The sequence below is a fragment of the Artemia sp. Qi Xiang Cuo genome, chromosome 6, assembly GCF_049724085.1.
Source record: "Artemia sp. Qi Xiang Cuo chromosome 6, ASM4972408v1, whole genome shotgun sequence".
In the NCBI taxonomy this organism is placed as follows: domain Eukaryota; kingdom Metazoa; phylum Arthropoda; class Branchiopoda; order Anostraca; family Artemiidae; genus Artemia; species Artemia sp. Qi Xiang Cuo.
Window position 1 is genome coordinate 23,295,746 of NC_142799.1, and position 19,962 is coordinate 23,315,707.

Consider the following 19,962-nt stretch of genomic DNA (forward strand, 5'->3'; position numbering starts at 1 on the left):
TGTCAATACAGTATAAGTTAAGTTTTTCCGTATTAAGTAACTGAATTTCAAAGAAAGGATCATAACTTTAAGGATGCTTTGGTGGATGGATAAAATATAGGATAAAGACATTGATATTATAGACATTGACATTGATGACCTTTATAGACATTGATGACGCATTGGACGCCAAACAACCCGGAGTCCTTCCGTTCAAGTTTTTGCCAGCGGGAATCGAGCCCAAGGCCCCATATTGCACAGCTGCACTGCAGACCATCAATTCAATGTGCAACCACAGGGCATTTTTATGGATTAATGTTAAAAAAGAGGAACATAAAACTATCTGCCAAAACTCCCCAGGGCCTTTGAGCCGTGGAACAATTTTAATCATGAATCTAAACTAGGCTACTAAGGTGTGTGGTAAAGTATGTTTAAGGTCTAGAAAAAGCTTTAGTCCCTTTTAAAATCGTATTACTAGTAAATTGTTTCCAAAACCTTATTTAATAGGCAATAATGCACACATTATGGAAAGGAATATACTTAAAAAAACAATGGGTCCATGCATACTATATCAGAAGCTACCTTTAACCATCCTATGCCCCAGACCCCCTTCCCTCATCAAAAATCAATGTTATCTAAATCTTTCGAACTGCCAATTAACACTGATGCCCAGATGTATTTCATTATACATTTATTAAAGATTTTCATTGGGCTAAAAGATGTGGTAAATTTAAAGAAGAATATGCTTTGCTTGGTCTTTATATTTTGACGCCTAAGATTCTTCAAAAAAGAGAAAAACTTTTCGTTCCATGACTAAATCGTGCCTTTTCTCAAATGTTAATTTGAAACAAATCGATGTTTTTCTTTTAATTCATGCTCAAGTTTCACAATTGTATGCTTAGTTCAGCCCTTTAAGGTATTACTCTTATTTAAGTTACACAAGTTTCCATACTTTTTTTTCAAGGGAAAGATTTTTTATCCTGAGTACAATAGCTGACTAGGTCTTTTTAGATTTACCAATTCTAGTGGGGTAAATTGTCCTCTAGATTTTATCTCTATCCCAGGTTTGAAAAATATCTATGTTGGATGTTTCTATGAAAAATCGCAAAAACTAAATTGCCCCGCCCCACCACCCCCTGGATTCTAGAAAAAATATGTATCTTCAATATAAAAGGGGGACAATCCTTGCCCCATATACATTCTCGTTAAATTGAACCCCAGGATCTTTTTTTGGCCTGTATATATCTAATGCAAACAGACGGTACGAGTATGTTGTACTGTATGTTGTCCAAAAAATATTTTTACTCTTGAGAGTTGTTTTTTTATGACACTTTCCCGTCAAATGGAAAGTACAAACTTTTAATCTAAGAAAGGTCACAAAATATAAGAAAGGTAAAACAGGACCATAGTTATAGACATCCTTTCTCCAACCGTCAAAACTGTTCTTTTTATCTTAATAAATAACAGCTTTATGTCAAAGCACTAACAAAGATTGAGTAAAATTCTAGATGAGAGGCTTTTCACCTGTATTGAAAAATAAATGCATTAGAAGAATTAAATTTTCATTTTTGCGGATAAAATATACCCTAGGAAGATGTTTTGAAGCTCTTATCTCTACTTTTCCCTTATATCTAGGGCTTAGAAAATTGCATAAAAGAGAGGTTTCTAAAGTTTTCTAAAATTATTAATTTTAGAAAACTTATGTTTTTCCATAATTGTGTTTTGAGTTTGCTTTTTTTCATGACTAAAAACCCAATTCCAATGATGAAAGTAAGATTTTAAGGCAAGTTGGGATTTTTTTTCAGTTTTAGGACTCTGTTTTCTAATTCTTTAGAGTTTTATAAATCTGGAATGAGCAAGGTTGTGAGGCTCAAAGCGGCCTTGTGTGTGGTTTAGATCTGTTTTTGAAGTTTTAATTTGTACAACACAAAGTTTGTGCAAGCTCATAAGAAGTTGGCAACCTTTGGGGGGGAAGGGGTGAAGGCAGCCTTAAAAGATCCTGACGTGATATAGTTTAGGATCTGAAAACGTTACTGAAAGTTTCAACACTCTTCTAGCTTAACTACTTTGTAAGAAAGAAAAAGCCCTTCGTCTAGCATTTTACCAAAATTAATCATAAATATTTTTTGTTGTCTTATTGAACGCCTTTTTATAGAACACATATAGAAAACACTTCGATGAATTTCCGAAGATTTTTTTTTGTTCTATTGTGTGTACCAGTGGAATAATGTGAGATTTTTTACATAGCTTAGCTGAAAGTATCCATTTGTCTTTAGAAATAACTAGTAGAAAATGACCATTCCTCTAAGACTGCTTGAACTGGAAACTACTTAATACGGACTCAGTAAAAGTTTGGAGCATAAGCACCATCTTTTGCAACATAAAATCACATCCCCCTCCCAAAAATAACAACTAGAAGAATTGAAAATGTCCTGAACTAAAATCCATGCTGTTCCATTATCTCTAACCAGTAATGAAAAAATATGGAGAGAGAGAGAGAGAGAGAGAGAGAGAGAGAGAGAGAGAGAGAGAGAGAGAGAGAGAGAGAGTGAGAAAGAGAGAGAGAGCAAGAGAGAGTGATAGAGAGAGAGAAAGAGAAAGAGAGGGAGAGGGAGAGAGAGAGACGGAGAGAGAGAGAGGGAGAGGGGGAGAGAGAGAGGGGGAGAGAGAGAGGGGGAGAGAGAGAGGGAGGGAGAGACACAGAGAAAGAGAGAGAGACAGAGAGAGAGGGAGGGAGAGACACAGAGAAAGCGAGAGAGACAGAGATAGAGTATCGATTTTGCCCATTTAAAGAAAGCTTTTCGGAAAATACCACAATTCTGTAAATATAGACAGAGATGTAAATAGAGAGATATCTGTATGTACATAGAGAGAGAAAGCGAGAGACAGAGAGAAAGAGAGAGAGACAGAGAGAGAGAGAGAGAGAGAGAGAGAGAGAGAGAGAGAGAGAGAGAGAGAGAGAGAGAGAGAGAGAGAGAGAGAGAGAGAGAGACAAATACAGAGAGAGAGAGAGACAGAGTATCAATTTTGCCCATTTACAGAAAGCTTTTCGGAAAATGCCACAATTCTATAAATATAGAAAGAGATATATTTAGAGAGAGAGTAAGAGAGAGAGAGGGAGAGACAGAGATAGAGAGAAAGTATCGATTTTGCCCATTTACAGAAAGGTTTTCGGAAAATGTCACAAATACGTGTTTGGCTAGAAAATTAAGTGAAATTTTTATTGAATTTTCGGGGGATGGAAATTGAAGTACACAATTAGAGTCAACTTGAAAAAAAATTGCAACTTGAAAAATAAAGAAAATAACATGGGGAGCAGTGGTGCGTTTCGTTTTTGTTTCTTTTTTTTTAGTCAGGTCTAGTAGGCTAACAAAGGATGGTTGAAAGATATTCGATAGTATTTTTTAAAAGCTCTTAATCATATCTAATTGGTTTTACCAAATACTGTCTAAGACATTTAGATAGAACCCTCCCCTCCCCATCAACCCCACTTTTATATGTTTTTAAAAGTGTCTCTTTTAGTCTGGTCTGATCCAAGAAGGAAAAGTCTGGTCCTATGGCCAGAAGGAAGCAAAAGAAGAATGTTTCATTCTGTTTGAATATATTTTTATTTATCAGACAAATATTTAAATGAATTTTTTGCAAGTATCACAAGTTGTTCTCAGCGTTAAAAAGTGAATGAACTTAAATCATAACCGTTAAAAAAAAGAAACATGAAATCTAAAATAAAAAGACCATAAACAAATAATCAAACCAGTTTATTTAATATCTCCTCCATGTAAAACCCGAGGAAGTAGTATAGGCTATACAGTCATATTCAAATATCTGTGATCATTCTTTTCAGGGAAAATACCAAATTTTATACTTTTCAATAAGATATCGAAGCTTCCACTTTTTTAAGTGATACATTGAGCTTTTTAATATAAAGTTTTAAATTTTTAAAGTTTTAATATAAACTTAAAATTTTTATGCTAATAATATTATGCGCGTTAATTTTAAATCCAGTATTTTCTCCTATTTTCAGTCAGGATAAATAGATTCTTTTAATGTACACAAGCTATGATTGGAATGTTTTATGACAGGTGGCAGCCCTGAACAAAAGGTGTAGTTATCCACATAATTTCTCATTTGCATCGAAATCATCCCCAACAACATACCCTGAAAGTTTGAACTTAATGCTATAAGCCGTTTCTGAGATATTGCTGAGACAATCTACATGCACATAGTGTGTTTTGATTTAATTCAATATTTCCCCAAACAACCCCTAAGAAATTCGCTTTTTGTGTCCTAGGTAAAAGTAAAAGTAAACTCTAAGATCTGCCCTTAAAAGAAACTTTTCAAGTAAATTTCTAATCTGGGCCATTTTTAAATCTGTGTAACAAATTCAAAGGTGGCTGATCAGTTAGGGATGACAACCCCTCTGGCCAGCCATCCAAATAAAATACCAACGATAACAGAGTGAAAATTCATAATTTAGGGCGTTCCGATTATAGAATTATAATTAGAGCAATATGTGGTTCAATCAATTTTAACCTCTACTTTGAACATGGAGTGGACGGCAAAATCCATTCCAAAGTTATTGTTTGACAAGTAGAAAAAGCCCTGACATTTAGTGTCCTAAAAACTGTTCACTTGAGCCATAGAGGACCTATAATTATTGAATAGGGTAATAACTGGTGACAAACTATGCATTTTATGGGTTATGACTTTGAAACAAAGGGTCAATATTTTCAGCGGAGGTGAATAGAATCACTACAACATAAAAATGTACTTGTATCCTTAATTCACCCCTGGAGTTAGAGAGTCAACCAGAAACACTAAAAAAGTGTCCTTTAACGTTTGCGTGAAATTTTTCGATACAAGAAGGCTTAACCTCTGGAAAGGCTTGCCCTCTGGAAAAGGAAAAATAGGTCCTTCACCATGATAACATACCCACGGATTGCAAATTCTCTATCCAAGTTTTTTTTTTTTGCAAATTCAACATTCCAGTGATTCTATAATCTTCATCTTTCTTTGATTTGGCTCCTGCTGATTTCTATCTGCTTCCAAAATTAAATTTATCACTGAAAGAGAAAAGATTTAACTCAATTAATAATACCAGAGAAAACGTACACAGTTCGTGCAGAGTGCTTCGGAAGATAATTTTCAGGATTGCTTCCAGAAGTAGACAACTTAAATTGTAGCATTCAATGAAAAGTGGAATACTTCTAAGGATATCATTTGCAATAGCACTAAGCACAGACATTTTTAAATTACAATGTTAGGCTCAAAACTTTCCCATCACATCTCCTGTATTGTTATTGAAATTCCTTTTTCAGTATTTGTATTACTATTAACAAGGGCTGTACTTGTCACTTATTATAGTGAAGTGTTTGATATAGTAAGTTCCGTTAACAAAGTTTCTGAAAATAATTCTAAGATACAATAATATAAAAAAAAAACGTTTAAGCAGCATGGCAAAAGAAAAACGGTTGCACAAATTTGTCTTTTCATAACTTGGGCAAGCTCACCTCAAAGTTTCTGTGCTTTTCTACAGTAGCTTCGCCGCAACTACAACAAGTGCCCCTAACGGTCGAAGTTTCAATGCTTTTAAATTGTGACACAGACAATTTCTAACTGAATTTGCCGAAATCTTACTTCTTTTCATTTTAATTATTTAAAAATATGAAGAAAAAAGTTTCTCAAATTGAATCAAATAGCAACAGAAAGCCCAAAACGACCATATATAAAGACATATAGTAAGTCAAGCTTAAAAAAAACAGAAATTATTATGAATGAATAAATAAAACCTAAAACGACCAGAAAATAAAATGAATAGTTTGGTCAACATTAAAACGAATAGAAACTAATACAAATAAGAATTGTACTACCATTCCCTTTAAGTCCTTTGAAGCCTAAAGCATTATTTGCAATTTTCTAAGTTCTTAAGAGTTCCACCCCTACCGAAAAAACAACATACTTCTGCCTTTTCTATCAAAATAATATCTTTGAAAATGGATGAGTTGCGTACATAATTTTGGAGGCAACTATTCTTGGGGCTGTTAGGGTCATGTTGATTCCTGAGGCATCCTTGATGAACCTTTTGACTATTTTTAATAATCCCGTATCTAAAGATTTTGATTCGGCGCCATGGGGGGCTGTGGGGTACCTGGGAATAAAAGGCACGCGAAAAACAACACTGATTGCCCTCCAATCACTTTTGGTCTTTGAGACGGGATTCAAGCTTTCAATTTCTAACCGAATAAGCCCCTCTCTCAAATTTGTACGATCCCTTTTTCCGTATAAAGTGGTAACAAAAAATTTAGTAGTAGTATACACGAGGCATTTGGCTCTTTACTAATTCAACACTTGCGTGCTGACTCTGGTATTCCCTTTTAGTAAAACCTGATAAGGGTTATCAATAAAATTTTCGAAGTTTCCTCTTAGAGTACCTTAAAGAAGAATTGCCTGCCACCGAATAGTTCTGCAGTTGTCTTTCTTCCTAAAAACACTCGGCCTAAAAAATAAAGTATTGTTAGTTTAATGTATACCTTCTGATATTTTCATTTGTAGCACTTTGCGTTAACAAGCTCCTAGTGACACTAAGAATTTCAAAACACTTTCGAAATGAAATAGGAGAACATAAACTCTTCGGATTTCTATTTCAGGTCACGTCCATCTTACTGACTTCAATATAGCTACTTGTTTGCCACCTAAGCAGAGAGCCACGTCTGTCTCCGGAACAAAGCCTTACATGGGTTAGTAAGTACTTTAATTCCCCCTTAATTGAATTCTCGCTGTTTCCCTATCAAACTTTCAGCAAGTCTCCGGTCGTTTCTAATGTCAGAGGTGAGCTGAATATTTTGCTTCAACAGATAATAAGTCTAGACTTCACCAGGGAGTGTCAATAAAACTAAGCTCTAACAAGAAACAGCAAGTTCTGTCAAGCGAAAATGATCAAGTGATGTCCCGATGCAAATTTGGCTTACATGTCTGAATGAAAAAAGAAAAAATCTTAAAGTTTCCTCCATAATCTTTCGAATTAAGAAGCTGCTTTGAATTTGGGACGCTTTGCTGCTTTGAAGCTCCTTTGAATTTGGTTTGGGAAGGGGGTCAGTGGCGTGACTCTGTAAGGTCAGACAGTGTCAACCCAGCTCTAAATGGGTACCTGGAGAAATCTGGGGAAGGTAAACAGGAAGGGTGTACGGAAGCACAGGATGGTTGGCCCCCAACCTCCCATTGCACTTCTTAGCTGAAGGGCTAAGAAACGGATATCAGCACTCCCGGTAGGGACTGTAAAGTCCAATGCCGTATTCTTTACCTTTACCTTTTGAATACAGATGCATTAAAGCATATTAAGAAGCCACTATTTTTGCTAGCACACAAACAGGAAGATATTATTTACTAAAAACCAAAGTTGAACCGGTTAGAAAAATGAATTCTATAACTGAGCACCGATAAAAAGTGAAACTAAATAAGGATTTTTATTTTCGTTATTCAACATGAAACAAAGTTGCTAAATTGAACCTGAGCATGTAGCAAATCTTCACTATTTCAAGCTAAAGGGATATTTGCGATATCACATGCCCTACCTGCAAAAATAAGTTATAATTGTGAATATCAAAGGAAAATCGAAGCTTGCTAATAAGACCAAATAGTGAAGGCTACGGTGAGTGTTAAGTAGAAAGAAATTTAATTGATAACTCACCAGGCTTCCATTGTCCTAATCAACTTGCCTTCATGAACCGCATTCGCAGTTGGGTCTCAGCTTTGATTCTGCAAGGTTTTCAAAAATTCCATTCATTTGACGAAGTAACTGATTTACGGTGAAAAAAAACGGAGGAATTAGTTAGTTATTTTAAGGACATAAGCGTAATTATTTGATTTTGGCACTAAAAACCATCAGTCGGGAGGGCTTTCCACTAGCAGCCGTGATTCATAAGCCTCCGCCTAGGAAAAGCCTTCATAAGCCTACAAAATCGTTGTTTGCTCATGGATATCGGTATGAAGATTTTCATCTTATTGCAAATATCGTATGAATAGCACTAGCCGGCTCACTAATTATACCCTTTATATTCTATATTTAAAACTATTTTAGGTTGAATATAATCCTTTTGCGTTCAACTAGGAAAAATATATGGTATTAGTCATTTTGAATCTCACCCAAAGCCAATATGTTTCGAACCAAATGTATATATATATATATATATATATATATATATATATATATATATATATATATATATATATATATATATATATATATATATATATATATATATATATATATATATATATATATATATATATATATATATATATATATATATATATATATATATATATATATATATATATATATATATATATATATATATATATATATATATATATATATATATATATATATATATATATATATAAATATATATATATATATATAATATATATATATATATATATATATATATATATATATATATATATATATATATATATATATATATATATATATATATATATATATATATATATATATATATATATATATATATATTATATTTATATGTGAGCAGTGAAAGATCTTAAGCCGAACTGGCCAGCCATGACAAAAAAACAACAAAGAGAAAAATCTAAAAAAAAAAAAAAAAACAAAACGAGACTGTGACCAGTGGAGAGAAAACAAAACAACAAAAACAAAACAACGCGTATATTTCGCCTTTATAAAAAAACTGTTACTTAATAACGAAAGAAAAAAAAGAAGAACAAGATAAAAAAAAAACAAGATAAAAATAAAAACCAATAAAACCACCACCAAAAAAAAAAAAAAAATGTACAATCGGCGCAAAATGATAAACGTAGGGAAAAGATGCTATTATAGAGTTACTTCAGTGAGGACACCAGAGTAACTAAGGAAAAATAAAAAAAAACTGTAAATTACTTTAAATACTCAATTGCGAAATAATGCTTTTGTTAGCTATTACTGAAACAAATTGTTTTGGTCTAGCAGGTAAAATAGTCCCCTGGTGATTATTTAAAATCTTAACTCCCTTATTGACTGTTGATTCACTCTTTAGAAGGTTATCATAAATTGGGTCAATGTTTAAATTACCTGTGTCCAAATTTATGGAAAGGTTAGCAAACATTTGTTTTTTAATTTCTATGGCTTCCCTCGCCCATTGGGTGTAACCCTTATCATTAGAAATAGCCAAGGCTTCATCAAATTTTACAAAATGATCTGGTTGAAGCCAAATATGCTCCGCTAAAGCTGAAACAAAAGTTTCTGGGGGCTTGCTTAATTGTAGGGTTTTTTCTATTGAGTTTCGGTGTTCAATAGACCTTTCAACAAATTGTTGGTGAGTCCTACCAATATAGAACTTTTCACAAGAACACGGAATTGTATATACCCCACTTACTAAATTTCCCCGAGTTAAATCCTTACCAGAACTAAAAATACTACCCATTGGCCTCAACGATTGGAAACATGTATCAATACCAAATTTACGTAAAACCCGTGAAAGTTTCTCACCCAAACCAGGTACATATGGTAATGAAATGAAGCTTTTTGATACAACTAAATCTAAAGACTGAAAAACCCCAATAAACCTACTATCATGTTTAACCCGTCTATTTTCAATTATTTTATCAATGAACTTAATTGGATAACTATTACAAAACAAAATATCCCTCAAGCATAACAATTCCGAATCCAGAAATTCCTGGGAACAAATTCTAGAGGCTCTATCCACTAGTGAAATTACAACCCCCCTTTTCACCGACATAGGGTGGTAAGAATAAAAATTTAAATACCTATCATTTTGTGTTGGTTTTCTGTAAATCGAGAAAAGTAAATGGAGATCCCTTTTGATTAATAAGATATCCAGAAAAGGTAATTTATTATTATCCTCAAACTGAACTGTAAATTTAATATTATTATCGAAACTATTTAAATGCTTACAAAATAGGTCTAAAGAGTCCGATCCATGTTTCCAAACGCACACCAAATTATCCATGAACCTACCCCCGAATCAAGGGGAGATTCTAAAACTGTTTAGAGCGGATGTGTCAATGGCATCTATGAATAGATTTGCCAATAAAAGATAAAGAGAAGCCACCAAAGGTAACCAAAAAATTTGACTATAAAACTCCTCTGAAAAAACAAAATAAAAAGAAACATCATTTACCAGAATAATTAATCTCAGAAAGACATCAATATCCAAATTAACTAAAGTCCCACCCCGTATTAAATCAAACTGTTTTGCTAATTTAACTTTTTAAAATGTTCTCGCACCTATTTAGATCATAATTTGAATACATCGACACAACATCATAACTGCAAAGAATTGAACTATCATCCAGTGTGATATTTTGCAATTTATTAGTAAGATCAGTCGAATTTTTTAAATATGAATTTGTGTTTCCAAAAGTGGACGCAAAGCTACCGACAACCATTTTCCTATTTTTGAAACAGGTGAAGGAAAAGTTGACACAATGGGGTGGAGGGGGGCTCCAGTCTTGTGAATCTTAGGTAGACCATAGATCTTGGGTGCCTAACAACCCCTCTGATAATATTTGTTCTAAAACTGTGGGGTAATGTGAAAATTACTTTTCATTGACTCCAATTCCTTTCTTGATGATTTTAAATATTTATCTGTGGGATGAAAATCAAGTTTTTTGTATGTAATAGTGTCTGAAATAATGAATTTCATTTGATTATTATAGTCTTCAGTGTTCATAATTACGATCGTGTTTCCCTTATCGGCTCTGGTGATAGTAAGGAATTTATCCTTTTTCAAATTTGAAAGGATTTTAATGCCATTTTTTTGCGAAATGTCTTTACCAATTAAGTTCATATTAAAGGTGTTTAGTTTTCTTACGATCTCGGCTCTGAGTTCTTGAGGAGTATCAACCTTATCTATAGAAGCCATAATTCCTGACTCCACCTTTGAAATTATTTTTGAATAGGAGACTGGTGTTGGAAAACAGAACTTTGAAACCCCTCGACAAAACGGCTTCCTGTTGAATATTAAGAGGTTTAGAAGACAAATTCTTAATTGCTAGACCCACACAATGATGAGGATAAAAAACATCTGAATCTTGGAAATTCTCAAACAAAAGTTTATTAAACTTGTCAACCAAACGAACCTTGGACAAATGAAAATCATGGCGAAAAGATCTAATGGCCATTTCCTTAATTCGCATAAAAATGTCAGATGGAAGATTATTTCTTAAAAAGTTTCCAACAGAATTTAAGTCCTTAGACAGTTGAAAACGTCTCTGTTTTTGTTCATAAATTACGTGATTTAAAGCTATTAGGCTTAATTTATTTTTTAATTTTGTTTCATTTTCAGTTCCAAAATGGATACATATTTTAAAAGATTTCGGAATCACTGATTCCTTCTTGCAATTTTTTAAGAACATTTGTTGATTTAATAGATTTGCATGTTTTTTAGCTAAAGACAAATAATAATTGACAGAAGCGGCTAATTGTTGCCCTTACAATTTACTAATTAAATATCTTAAGCCGAACTGGCCAGCCATTAAAAAAACCAACAAACAGAAAAATCTCAAAAAAAAAACAAACAAACGAGACTGTGGCCAGTGGAGAGAAAACAAAACAACGCGGATATTTCGCCTGTATACAAACAAGGCGTCTTCAGCACGAAAGACACACAAGAAGAACAAGATAAAAAAAAACAAAAAAACAAGATAAAACTAAAAAAAAAAAAAAACACCCCAAAAAAAAAAAAAAAAAAAAAAAAAAATTGACAATTGGCGCAAAATTAACCAAGTTGGGAAAATATGCAATAAAATATTTACTGAAGTGTGGACACCCGAGTAAATAAGGAAAAATAAAAAAAATTATTGTTTATGTCAAAACTATTAAATCAACAAATTTTCTTAAAAAATTGCAAGAAGGAATCAGTGATTCCGAAATCTTTTAAAATATGTACCCATTTTGGAACTGAAAATGAAACAAAATAAAAAAATAAATTAAGCCTAATAGCTTTAAATCACGTAATTTATGAACAAAAACAGAGACGTTTTTAACAGTCTAAGGACTTAAATTCTGTTGAAAACTTTTTAAGAAATAACCGTCCATCTGACATTTTTATACGAATTAATGAAATGACCATTAGATCTTTTCACCATGATTTTCATTTGTCCAAGGTTCGTTTGGTTGACAAGTTTACTAAACTTTTGTTTGAGAATTTCCAAGATTCAGAGGTTTTTTATCCTCGTCATTGTCTGAGTCCAGCATTTAAGAATTTTTCCTCTAAACCTCTTAATATTAAACAGGAAGCCGTCTTGTCAAAGGGCTCTAAGTTCGGTTTTCCAACTCCTGTCTCCTATTCAAAAATAATTTCAAAGGTGGAATCAGGACTTATGGTTTCTATATATAAGGTTGATACTCCTCAAGAACTCAGAGCCGAGATAGTAAGAAAACTAAACAACTTTAATATGAACTTAATTGGTAAAGACATTTCACAATAAAATGACATTAAAATCCTTTCAGATTTGAAAAAGGATAAATTCCTCACTATCACCAGAGCCGATAAGGGAAACACGATCGTAATTATGAACACTGAAGACTATAATAATCAAATGAAATCCATTATTTCTGACACTATTACATACAAAAAACTTGATTTTGATCCAACAGATAAATATGTAAAATTAACAAGAAAGGAATTAGATTCAATGAAAAGTAATTTTCACATTACTCCACAGTTTTAGAACAAATATTATCATAGGGGTTGTTAGGCACCCAAGATCTATGGTCTACCTAAGATTCACAAGACTGGAGCCCCCCTCCGCCCCATTGTGTCAACTTTTCCTTCACCTGTTTCAAAAATAGGAAAATGGTTGTCGGTAGCTTTGCGTCCACTTTTGGAAACACAAAAATCATATACTACTAAATTGCGAAATTTCACGCTGGAGGATAGTTCAATTCTTTGCAGTTTTGATGTTGTGTCCATGTCATTTTGTAAGCATTTAAATAGTTTTGATAATAATATGAAATTTACAGTTGAGTTTGAGGATAATAATAAATTACCTTTTCTGGATATTTTATTAATTAAAAGGGATCTCCATTTACTTTTGTCGATTTACAGAAAACTAACACACAACGATAGGTATTTAAATTTTCATTCTTACCACCCAATGTCGGTGAAAAGGGGGGGTTGTAATTTCACTAGTGGATTGAGCCTTTAGAATTTGTTCCCAGGAATTTCAGGACTCGGATTTGCTATACTTGAGGGATATTTTGTTTTGAAATAGTTATCCAATTACGTTCATTGATGAAATAAATGAAAATAGACAGGTTAAACATGATAGAAGGGTTATTGGGGTTTCTCAGTCTGTAGATTTAGTTGTATCAAAAAGCTTCAGTTCATTATCAGAATGCACCTGGTTTGGGTGAGAAACTTTCACGGGTTTTACGTAAATTTGGTATTGATACATGTTTCTAATCGTTGAGACCAATGGGTAGTTTTTTTAGTTCTGGTAAGGATTTAGCTCGGGGAAATTTAGTAAGTGGGGTGTATAAAATTCCGTGTTCTTGTGGGAAGTTCTATATTGGTAGGACTCACCAACAATTTGTTGAAAGGCTTATTGAACACCGAAACTCAATAGAAAAAACCCTACAACTAAGCAAGCCTCTAGAAACTTTCGTTTCAGATTTAGCAGAGCATATTTGGCTTGAACCAGATGATTATGCATAATTTGATGAAGCCTTGGCTATTTCTAATGATAAGGGTTACACCCAATGGGCGAGGGAAGCCATAGAAATTAAAAAACATATGTATGCTAACCTTTCCATAAATAGGTACACAGGTAATTTAAATATTGACCCAATTTATGATAACCTTCTAAAGAGTGAATCAACAGTCAATAAGGGAGTTAAGATTTGAAATATTCACCAGGGGACTATTTTACCTGCTAGACCAAAACGATTTGCTTCAGTAATAGCTAACAAAAGGATTATTTCGCAACGGAATAATTAAAGTAATTTACCGTTTTTTTTATTTTTCCTCAGTTACTCTGATGTCCTCAATGAATTAAATATATAATAACATCTTTTCCCTACGTGGATCAGTTTGCGCCAATTTTACATTTTTTTTTTTTTTTTGGTGGTTGTTTTATTGGTTTTTAGTTTTATCTTGTTTTTTTTTTATCTTGTGTGTCTTTCGTGCTGAAGACGCCTTGTTTGTATACAGGCGAAATATCCGCGTTGTTTTGTTTTTGTTGTTTTCTTTTCTCTCCACTGGCCACAGTCTCGTTTGTTTTTTTTGTTTTTTTTTAGATTTTTCTCTTCGTTGGTTTATGTGAGCAGTAATTGTATATTTCATTTCTCGAAAACGGCTTTCATATTTTTTTGGGAAAATTCGTGTCCTGAGATATTCTTGCCTAAAAAAATTATCTAGATAGGTCAGAAGTCTGAGAAAATTCACTAAGAGCCTTAGTTTTCGGAAAAACTATATAATAATTAAATATCTTTGAATAGACTTCAGTATGAACAGACATTAGATTGCCTTAAGAACATAAAAATAATAATTGTAAAAATATTTGTATACATTTTGACAAGGGATTATAACAATTCAAAAACTTTAAAAAGGAAAACAAAAAGTTTGAAACTTAGTAGAAATCGCTGTTAGAAAGCAGACTTGCGGTATTTATCAAATATCTTTGAATAGAAATCAGTATGAAATGACATTAAATTACGTACACAGCAAAAAAGTGGTAATTGCAAAAATATTTTTATATATTAAATAAGGGATTACAAAAATTCAAAAACCTTAAAAAAGGAGAAAATTTGTTAAGAGCCTTAATTTTGAGAAAAAATTTTATGTGAGTGACGTCATTTTTATATACATCAGTATTGCAATGACGTCACTTATGGGAAAAAGTTGCAGATTTAAAATGTATGATGAATTTTATATTAAATTTCTTAAAGAGCAGAAACGGTAATTGCAAAAAAATCTGCATATATTTTGACAAGGAATTACAACGTTTCAAAAACCTTAAAAAAGAAAACCAAAAGTTTGATGCTCAGTAGAAACATTTGTTAGAAATCGGACTTACTGTAATAATCAAGTACTTTTGAATAGGTTTTAGTATGAAAGAGATTAAATTGCGTAGAGAGCAAAACACTACAACAATTCAAAAACCTTAAAAAACAAAACCAAAAGTTTGAAGCATAGTAGAAATCGTTGTTAGAAAAACATCAGGACCGAATTTCTTTTCTTATAAGTACAATGTCTTTTTAAGAAATAAAAAAAGTTGAAAATTTTTTAATTTCAGCTCAGAATCGCTAAGGTTATTATATAAAAAACAAGTATATTTGCGGTGCCTGAGCAATAATTTTAATTTTTTAATTCAAACTAGAGAAATACCTGAAAACTTTTAAATTAGTCGTCTTTTTCTGTAAAATAAAATCAACTCGTTACGTCATTACGCTTACAGGTTTTAACGCGACCAGTTATATAACGTCAGTAGGAAGGCCCAAAAAACGAATATTTGTAATTATTACAAATGATGAGTCTCTATTTGCCAAGGATTGCAACAATTCAAATACTTTAAAAAAGAAAAAAAAAGTTTCAAGCTTAATACATATCGTTGTTAGAAATCGGACTAGCTTTATATATAGAAGCCTGCCGCGTGCCGGGGCCAGTACCGCAGTATGAAAATACAGGAAATTGTCTGCGGTTAGAAGACAATCGACAATAAGAATTCATATATAGAAGCCTGCTCTGGGCCTAGTGCCAGAGCCTGCGGCTGGTAATTGCAAACATATTTGTATATATTTTAACAAGGAATTACAACGATTCAAAAACTTTATAAAAGAAAACCAAAAGTTTGAAGCTTAGTAGATACCGTTGCTAGAAATGGGTTTGCTTTAATAATCAAATATCTTTGAAAAGACGCAGTATGAAAAGACAGCAAATTGTCGACTGTTAGAAGGCAAGTGACAATGAAAATCCATATATAGAAGCCTGCCGAGTGCCGAAGCCCGATACTATATATATATATATATATATATATATATATATATATATATATATATATATATATATATATATATATATATATATATATATATATATATATATATATATATATATATATATATATATATATATAGTTTCGCTTACATAAAATATTTTTCATTGCCTTTGGCGCATATGAATGACGAGCAATATCTGGCCCACTTGAATTCTAACTCTGGAAAAAAAAAGCTCTGCAGAACGGTAAGATTGCTAACCTCAGCTATATCTTGGTTATCAAGATTGATGCTCTAATGTCCTTCTTCTTGACACTAGACGAGTGGTATCATTATAACTATTTTTGAGGTCTTCATAATTTGTAAATATCTTGGCGCATTTTTTTTTGCAAAAGAAAGTTACACCGATAGATAATTTGGTTTATTTGTTTTATTATTATTAATTTAATTAGTTTATTTTAAATTTTATTATTATTATTATTTGTTTTATAGGAGAATTTTTGGGTCACCATCCGGAAGAGTTTAGGGGCATGGTAAGAAATAGCCACCGCATGAAAGGCTTCCTGTTGGGGGAGGACGCCCTTTGCCACGGGAATGGCATTTTTTTTCTTTTATTGGAATGTTTTTGGCAGTATATGGTGACTTGAAGTGTGTCCAGTTTGACTGTTAATTAATAAAATTAAGAGTAGGTGACGTCTAAAGTTGAAATTAGAGGTATTTTGAAATTAAAATTTCAAAATACCTCTATTAATTGGAGAGGAGGTGGGATTAAAAAAAAATCACTCTTTACTCCCACCAATGAAATTTTATCTTTACTTCAATACTTTCTTGTGGCCTCTTTTCTACGTATTCGAGGATATTCTACTTTTCTTTTGGCCCCAGATGGACTGCCAAAAAGAGTGGTTTTTGATCATCTACAAAACCTATCAGTAAAACGGGAGATAAATATCTTAACCTTTCTATTATTATCTAAATACGAAATTCTATACGAAAAGACACACACTCGCCCTCCATCCTAATCTTTTCAAATACTCGCTCTTTACTCTCACCAATGAAGTTTTATCGTTACTTAAATTTTCCTTGTGGCCTTTTTCTTCTTATTCAAGGATGTTCTACGTTTCTTTTGACCCCAGATCGATGGCCAAAAAGTATGGTCTCTGGCTTTCTATAAAACTTCTCGGTAAAACGTAAAATAAGCATCTTAACCTTTCTATCGTTATCTAAAATGATAGAAATAGATGTAATAAAATTCTATCAAATATAAAAAGACGCACGTTCCCCCTCCATCCTAATCTTTTCAAAGACTAGTTGTTTACTCCCACCAATGAAGTTTTATCATTATTTAAATTTTTCCTTGTGGCCTGTTTTCTTCTTATTTGAGGATATTCTACTTTTCTTTTGGCCCCAGATAGATGGCCAAAAGGTATGGTTTTTGTGTACTTATAAAACTTATCGTTAAAACGGGAAATAAGTATCTTAACCTTTCTATCATTAACTAAAACAATTGAAATACATGATATAAAATTCTATCAAATATAAAAAGACGCACGCTCCTCGTCATTCCTAATCTCTTCAAAGACTCACTCTTTAATTCCGTCCATGAAGTTTCATCTTTACTTCCTTATTTTCTTTTGACCTCTTTTCTACTTATTCGTAGATGTCTTACTTTTCTGTTGGCCCCATATGGACGGCCAAAAAGTATGTTTTTTGCGGCCTAATATCTCATACCTTTAAAACAGGAAAACAAGCATCTTAACCATTCTATCATTAAAAGTGGGACCGGATTGCAGTTTTCCCTTGGCCTATACTTTTGGCATAAGGTTAATCAGCCTAGTAGCTAGAGGCAAAAAATATCTTAAACAAAATCCCCTTTGATAATTTAAAGATTACACTTGATCACTGTCATTACCTCGACATCGATTATCCTAATCTCGGTTAGAAGACTTATCTTCCTGTTCTTCCAAACTCTTTTCAACTTTGAAAAAGCAACCTGTATCTAGGACATTCCTCTTTTTACATCTTCGTTGTATCAACCTTCCAAAACTATAAAAAATTAAACATGAAAACAAAAGTTCTTCATTCCATGATAGATAAGATACTGAAATCTTTTACAATGGTAAAAAAACAAGATGACATTTGATACCGTGACACTTTCGGGAATGACCCCAAAAAAATTAAGCTAAAATAATAATAACATATTTCATGTAAAATATTAAAGAATTGTTATGAATAATCTTCACTATAATACACTTGTAATTTAGTTTTTGTCCATAAAGATTTTCCTGGAAAACTGCCCCTCCCAGCAGGTTTTCTGAAATAACATTTCATCCTATTTCACTGATAATTTATTTTAAGCATCCTTAAGCGATGATATTGAAATTGTTGGACTCTCAAATCTAAATGACATTTTAGTACACCACATATACTTAATGTAACTAGGCTATTTTTAGTTTTTCAAAAAATGTAAGAGCCTAACTGTTTCAAAAAAAAAAAAAAAAACTGTGTCAATACATTTATCATCCAAAGTGAGCTAGAGTTCAACAGTTTCTCAAAGCTCTTTCTCAAATAACTATTTTAAAAGTTTGTGTTAATGATGTGGCTCGATTTCAACGTTCAATTTGACCTGTGTTCTAAAATCCCTAGACTCTGTCAGTAATAGAAATAATAGAAAATAAAGTTTAAGCGTTATGATAAATGCAATATGTATACAAACAAAAGTCTTTTTATAGACATTGTAATTAAAACGATTAAAATTACTTTTTTTTTAATGCAAGTTGATTCTATCAAAAAAATGAAACGAAAAGAAACTAGAGAAAGTTTTAGTGTCTTAGTTATTGTATTATTTTTGCAACAATACGAGACTGCAGACGAGTGCAACCAAATCTGTGTTAAAAAGATAACTTTGTGCTTGCTCAAGACAGTGTTCAAAGAAAATTTTGAAATTAAATGTCAGAGGTAATTGTAGTCGATGTCTGCGACATACTTAAAGAGTCTCAGAAACTTGAAGAAGAATATACACAAATAAAAACAAAAAGTGAGGTATTCAAGTCAGCACAATCCGCCATAAAATGATTTAAAAAATGTTATGATAAAATAATAAGTTTATTTACTTGCATTAACTAAAATTACTAAAAATTTACTAATTATAACTAAGATTTAACAATTTTAAAAACATAATGTTTTGAAAGAAATGTAAAGATCCACAAAAAATTTCAAACTTAAACCTAATACAAGCAGATATAAATTCACATACTGATTCAAATTTTAAAAGAACAGATATCTCTATGAATGAATCAATGGAACCCAAAACAATCGGAAATTAAAGAGTTGATCGGACGAAAAGCTTTTCGGTCCACATTTAGGCGCCATAACATCCTACCTATCCCTAAAAAAATTATTGGATCCTCTCGGCCCAAATGAGCTCTCTGGTATTTTTTAGAAAATCAGGCTCCCAACATCAGAACCGCCCCTTTCTCTCTTTTTTCCACTACAGAGCCTATCTGCAAATAATTGACAATTTGCATTATTTACAGTTCTTCAGAGAATGCGGGGGCTCATTTACTCTTGACATATCCATAGGGCTTTTCAACTGCTTTGAGAAAAATGACCATCTCAAATATTGTTTGGATGTCTTGGGGGCTATGGGGTCAGGCAGGTAGCAAAAAAGGCACAGGATGGAGTTGGCTGCCCTCTTCCATTTTTGTTCTCTATCATTTTTCAGAGTTTTCCAAGAAAAGAACAATTATTCAAGGCACGTGACTCTTTACGAAGGCAATCCTAGAACGCTGCCTCTGAAGACTTCTTTGTTTGGACAAATACAACAGTAGAAAAACCTATAGAGTCTTCAAGAGATGCGATCTTCTCGTTAGTATCATCATGCTCATGCACGTTCCAAAGAGTATAGATGGATATTCATGGACAATTTTTCAGAGCCCATGGTCATCAAAAACTGCCACTTTTCCGGCTAGAAATTATGATTCGAAGCACCAACTTTTCGAGAG

The 19,962-nt window shown here is 32.5% G+C and overlaps 1 protein-coding gene across 3 annotated transcripts in view; it reads left to right on the forward strand.

Moving 5' to 3' along the window:
• Positions 1-19,962, forward strand: part of LOC148951004 (serine/threonine-protein kinase 32A) — a 368,633-nt gene that overhangs the window by 105,808 nt on the left and 242,863 nt on the right. For all 3 annotated transcript variants that reach the window (XM_089090551.1, XM_089090550.1, XM_089090549.1), the window contains one exon: positions 6,627-6,716. In XM_089090551.1, coding sequence (XP_088946677.1) covers positions 6,627-6,716 — 90 coding nt within the window. The remainder of the gene's footprint in view (positions 1-6,626; positions 6,717-19,962) is intronic.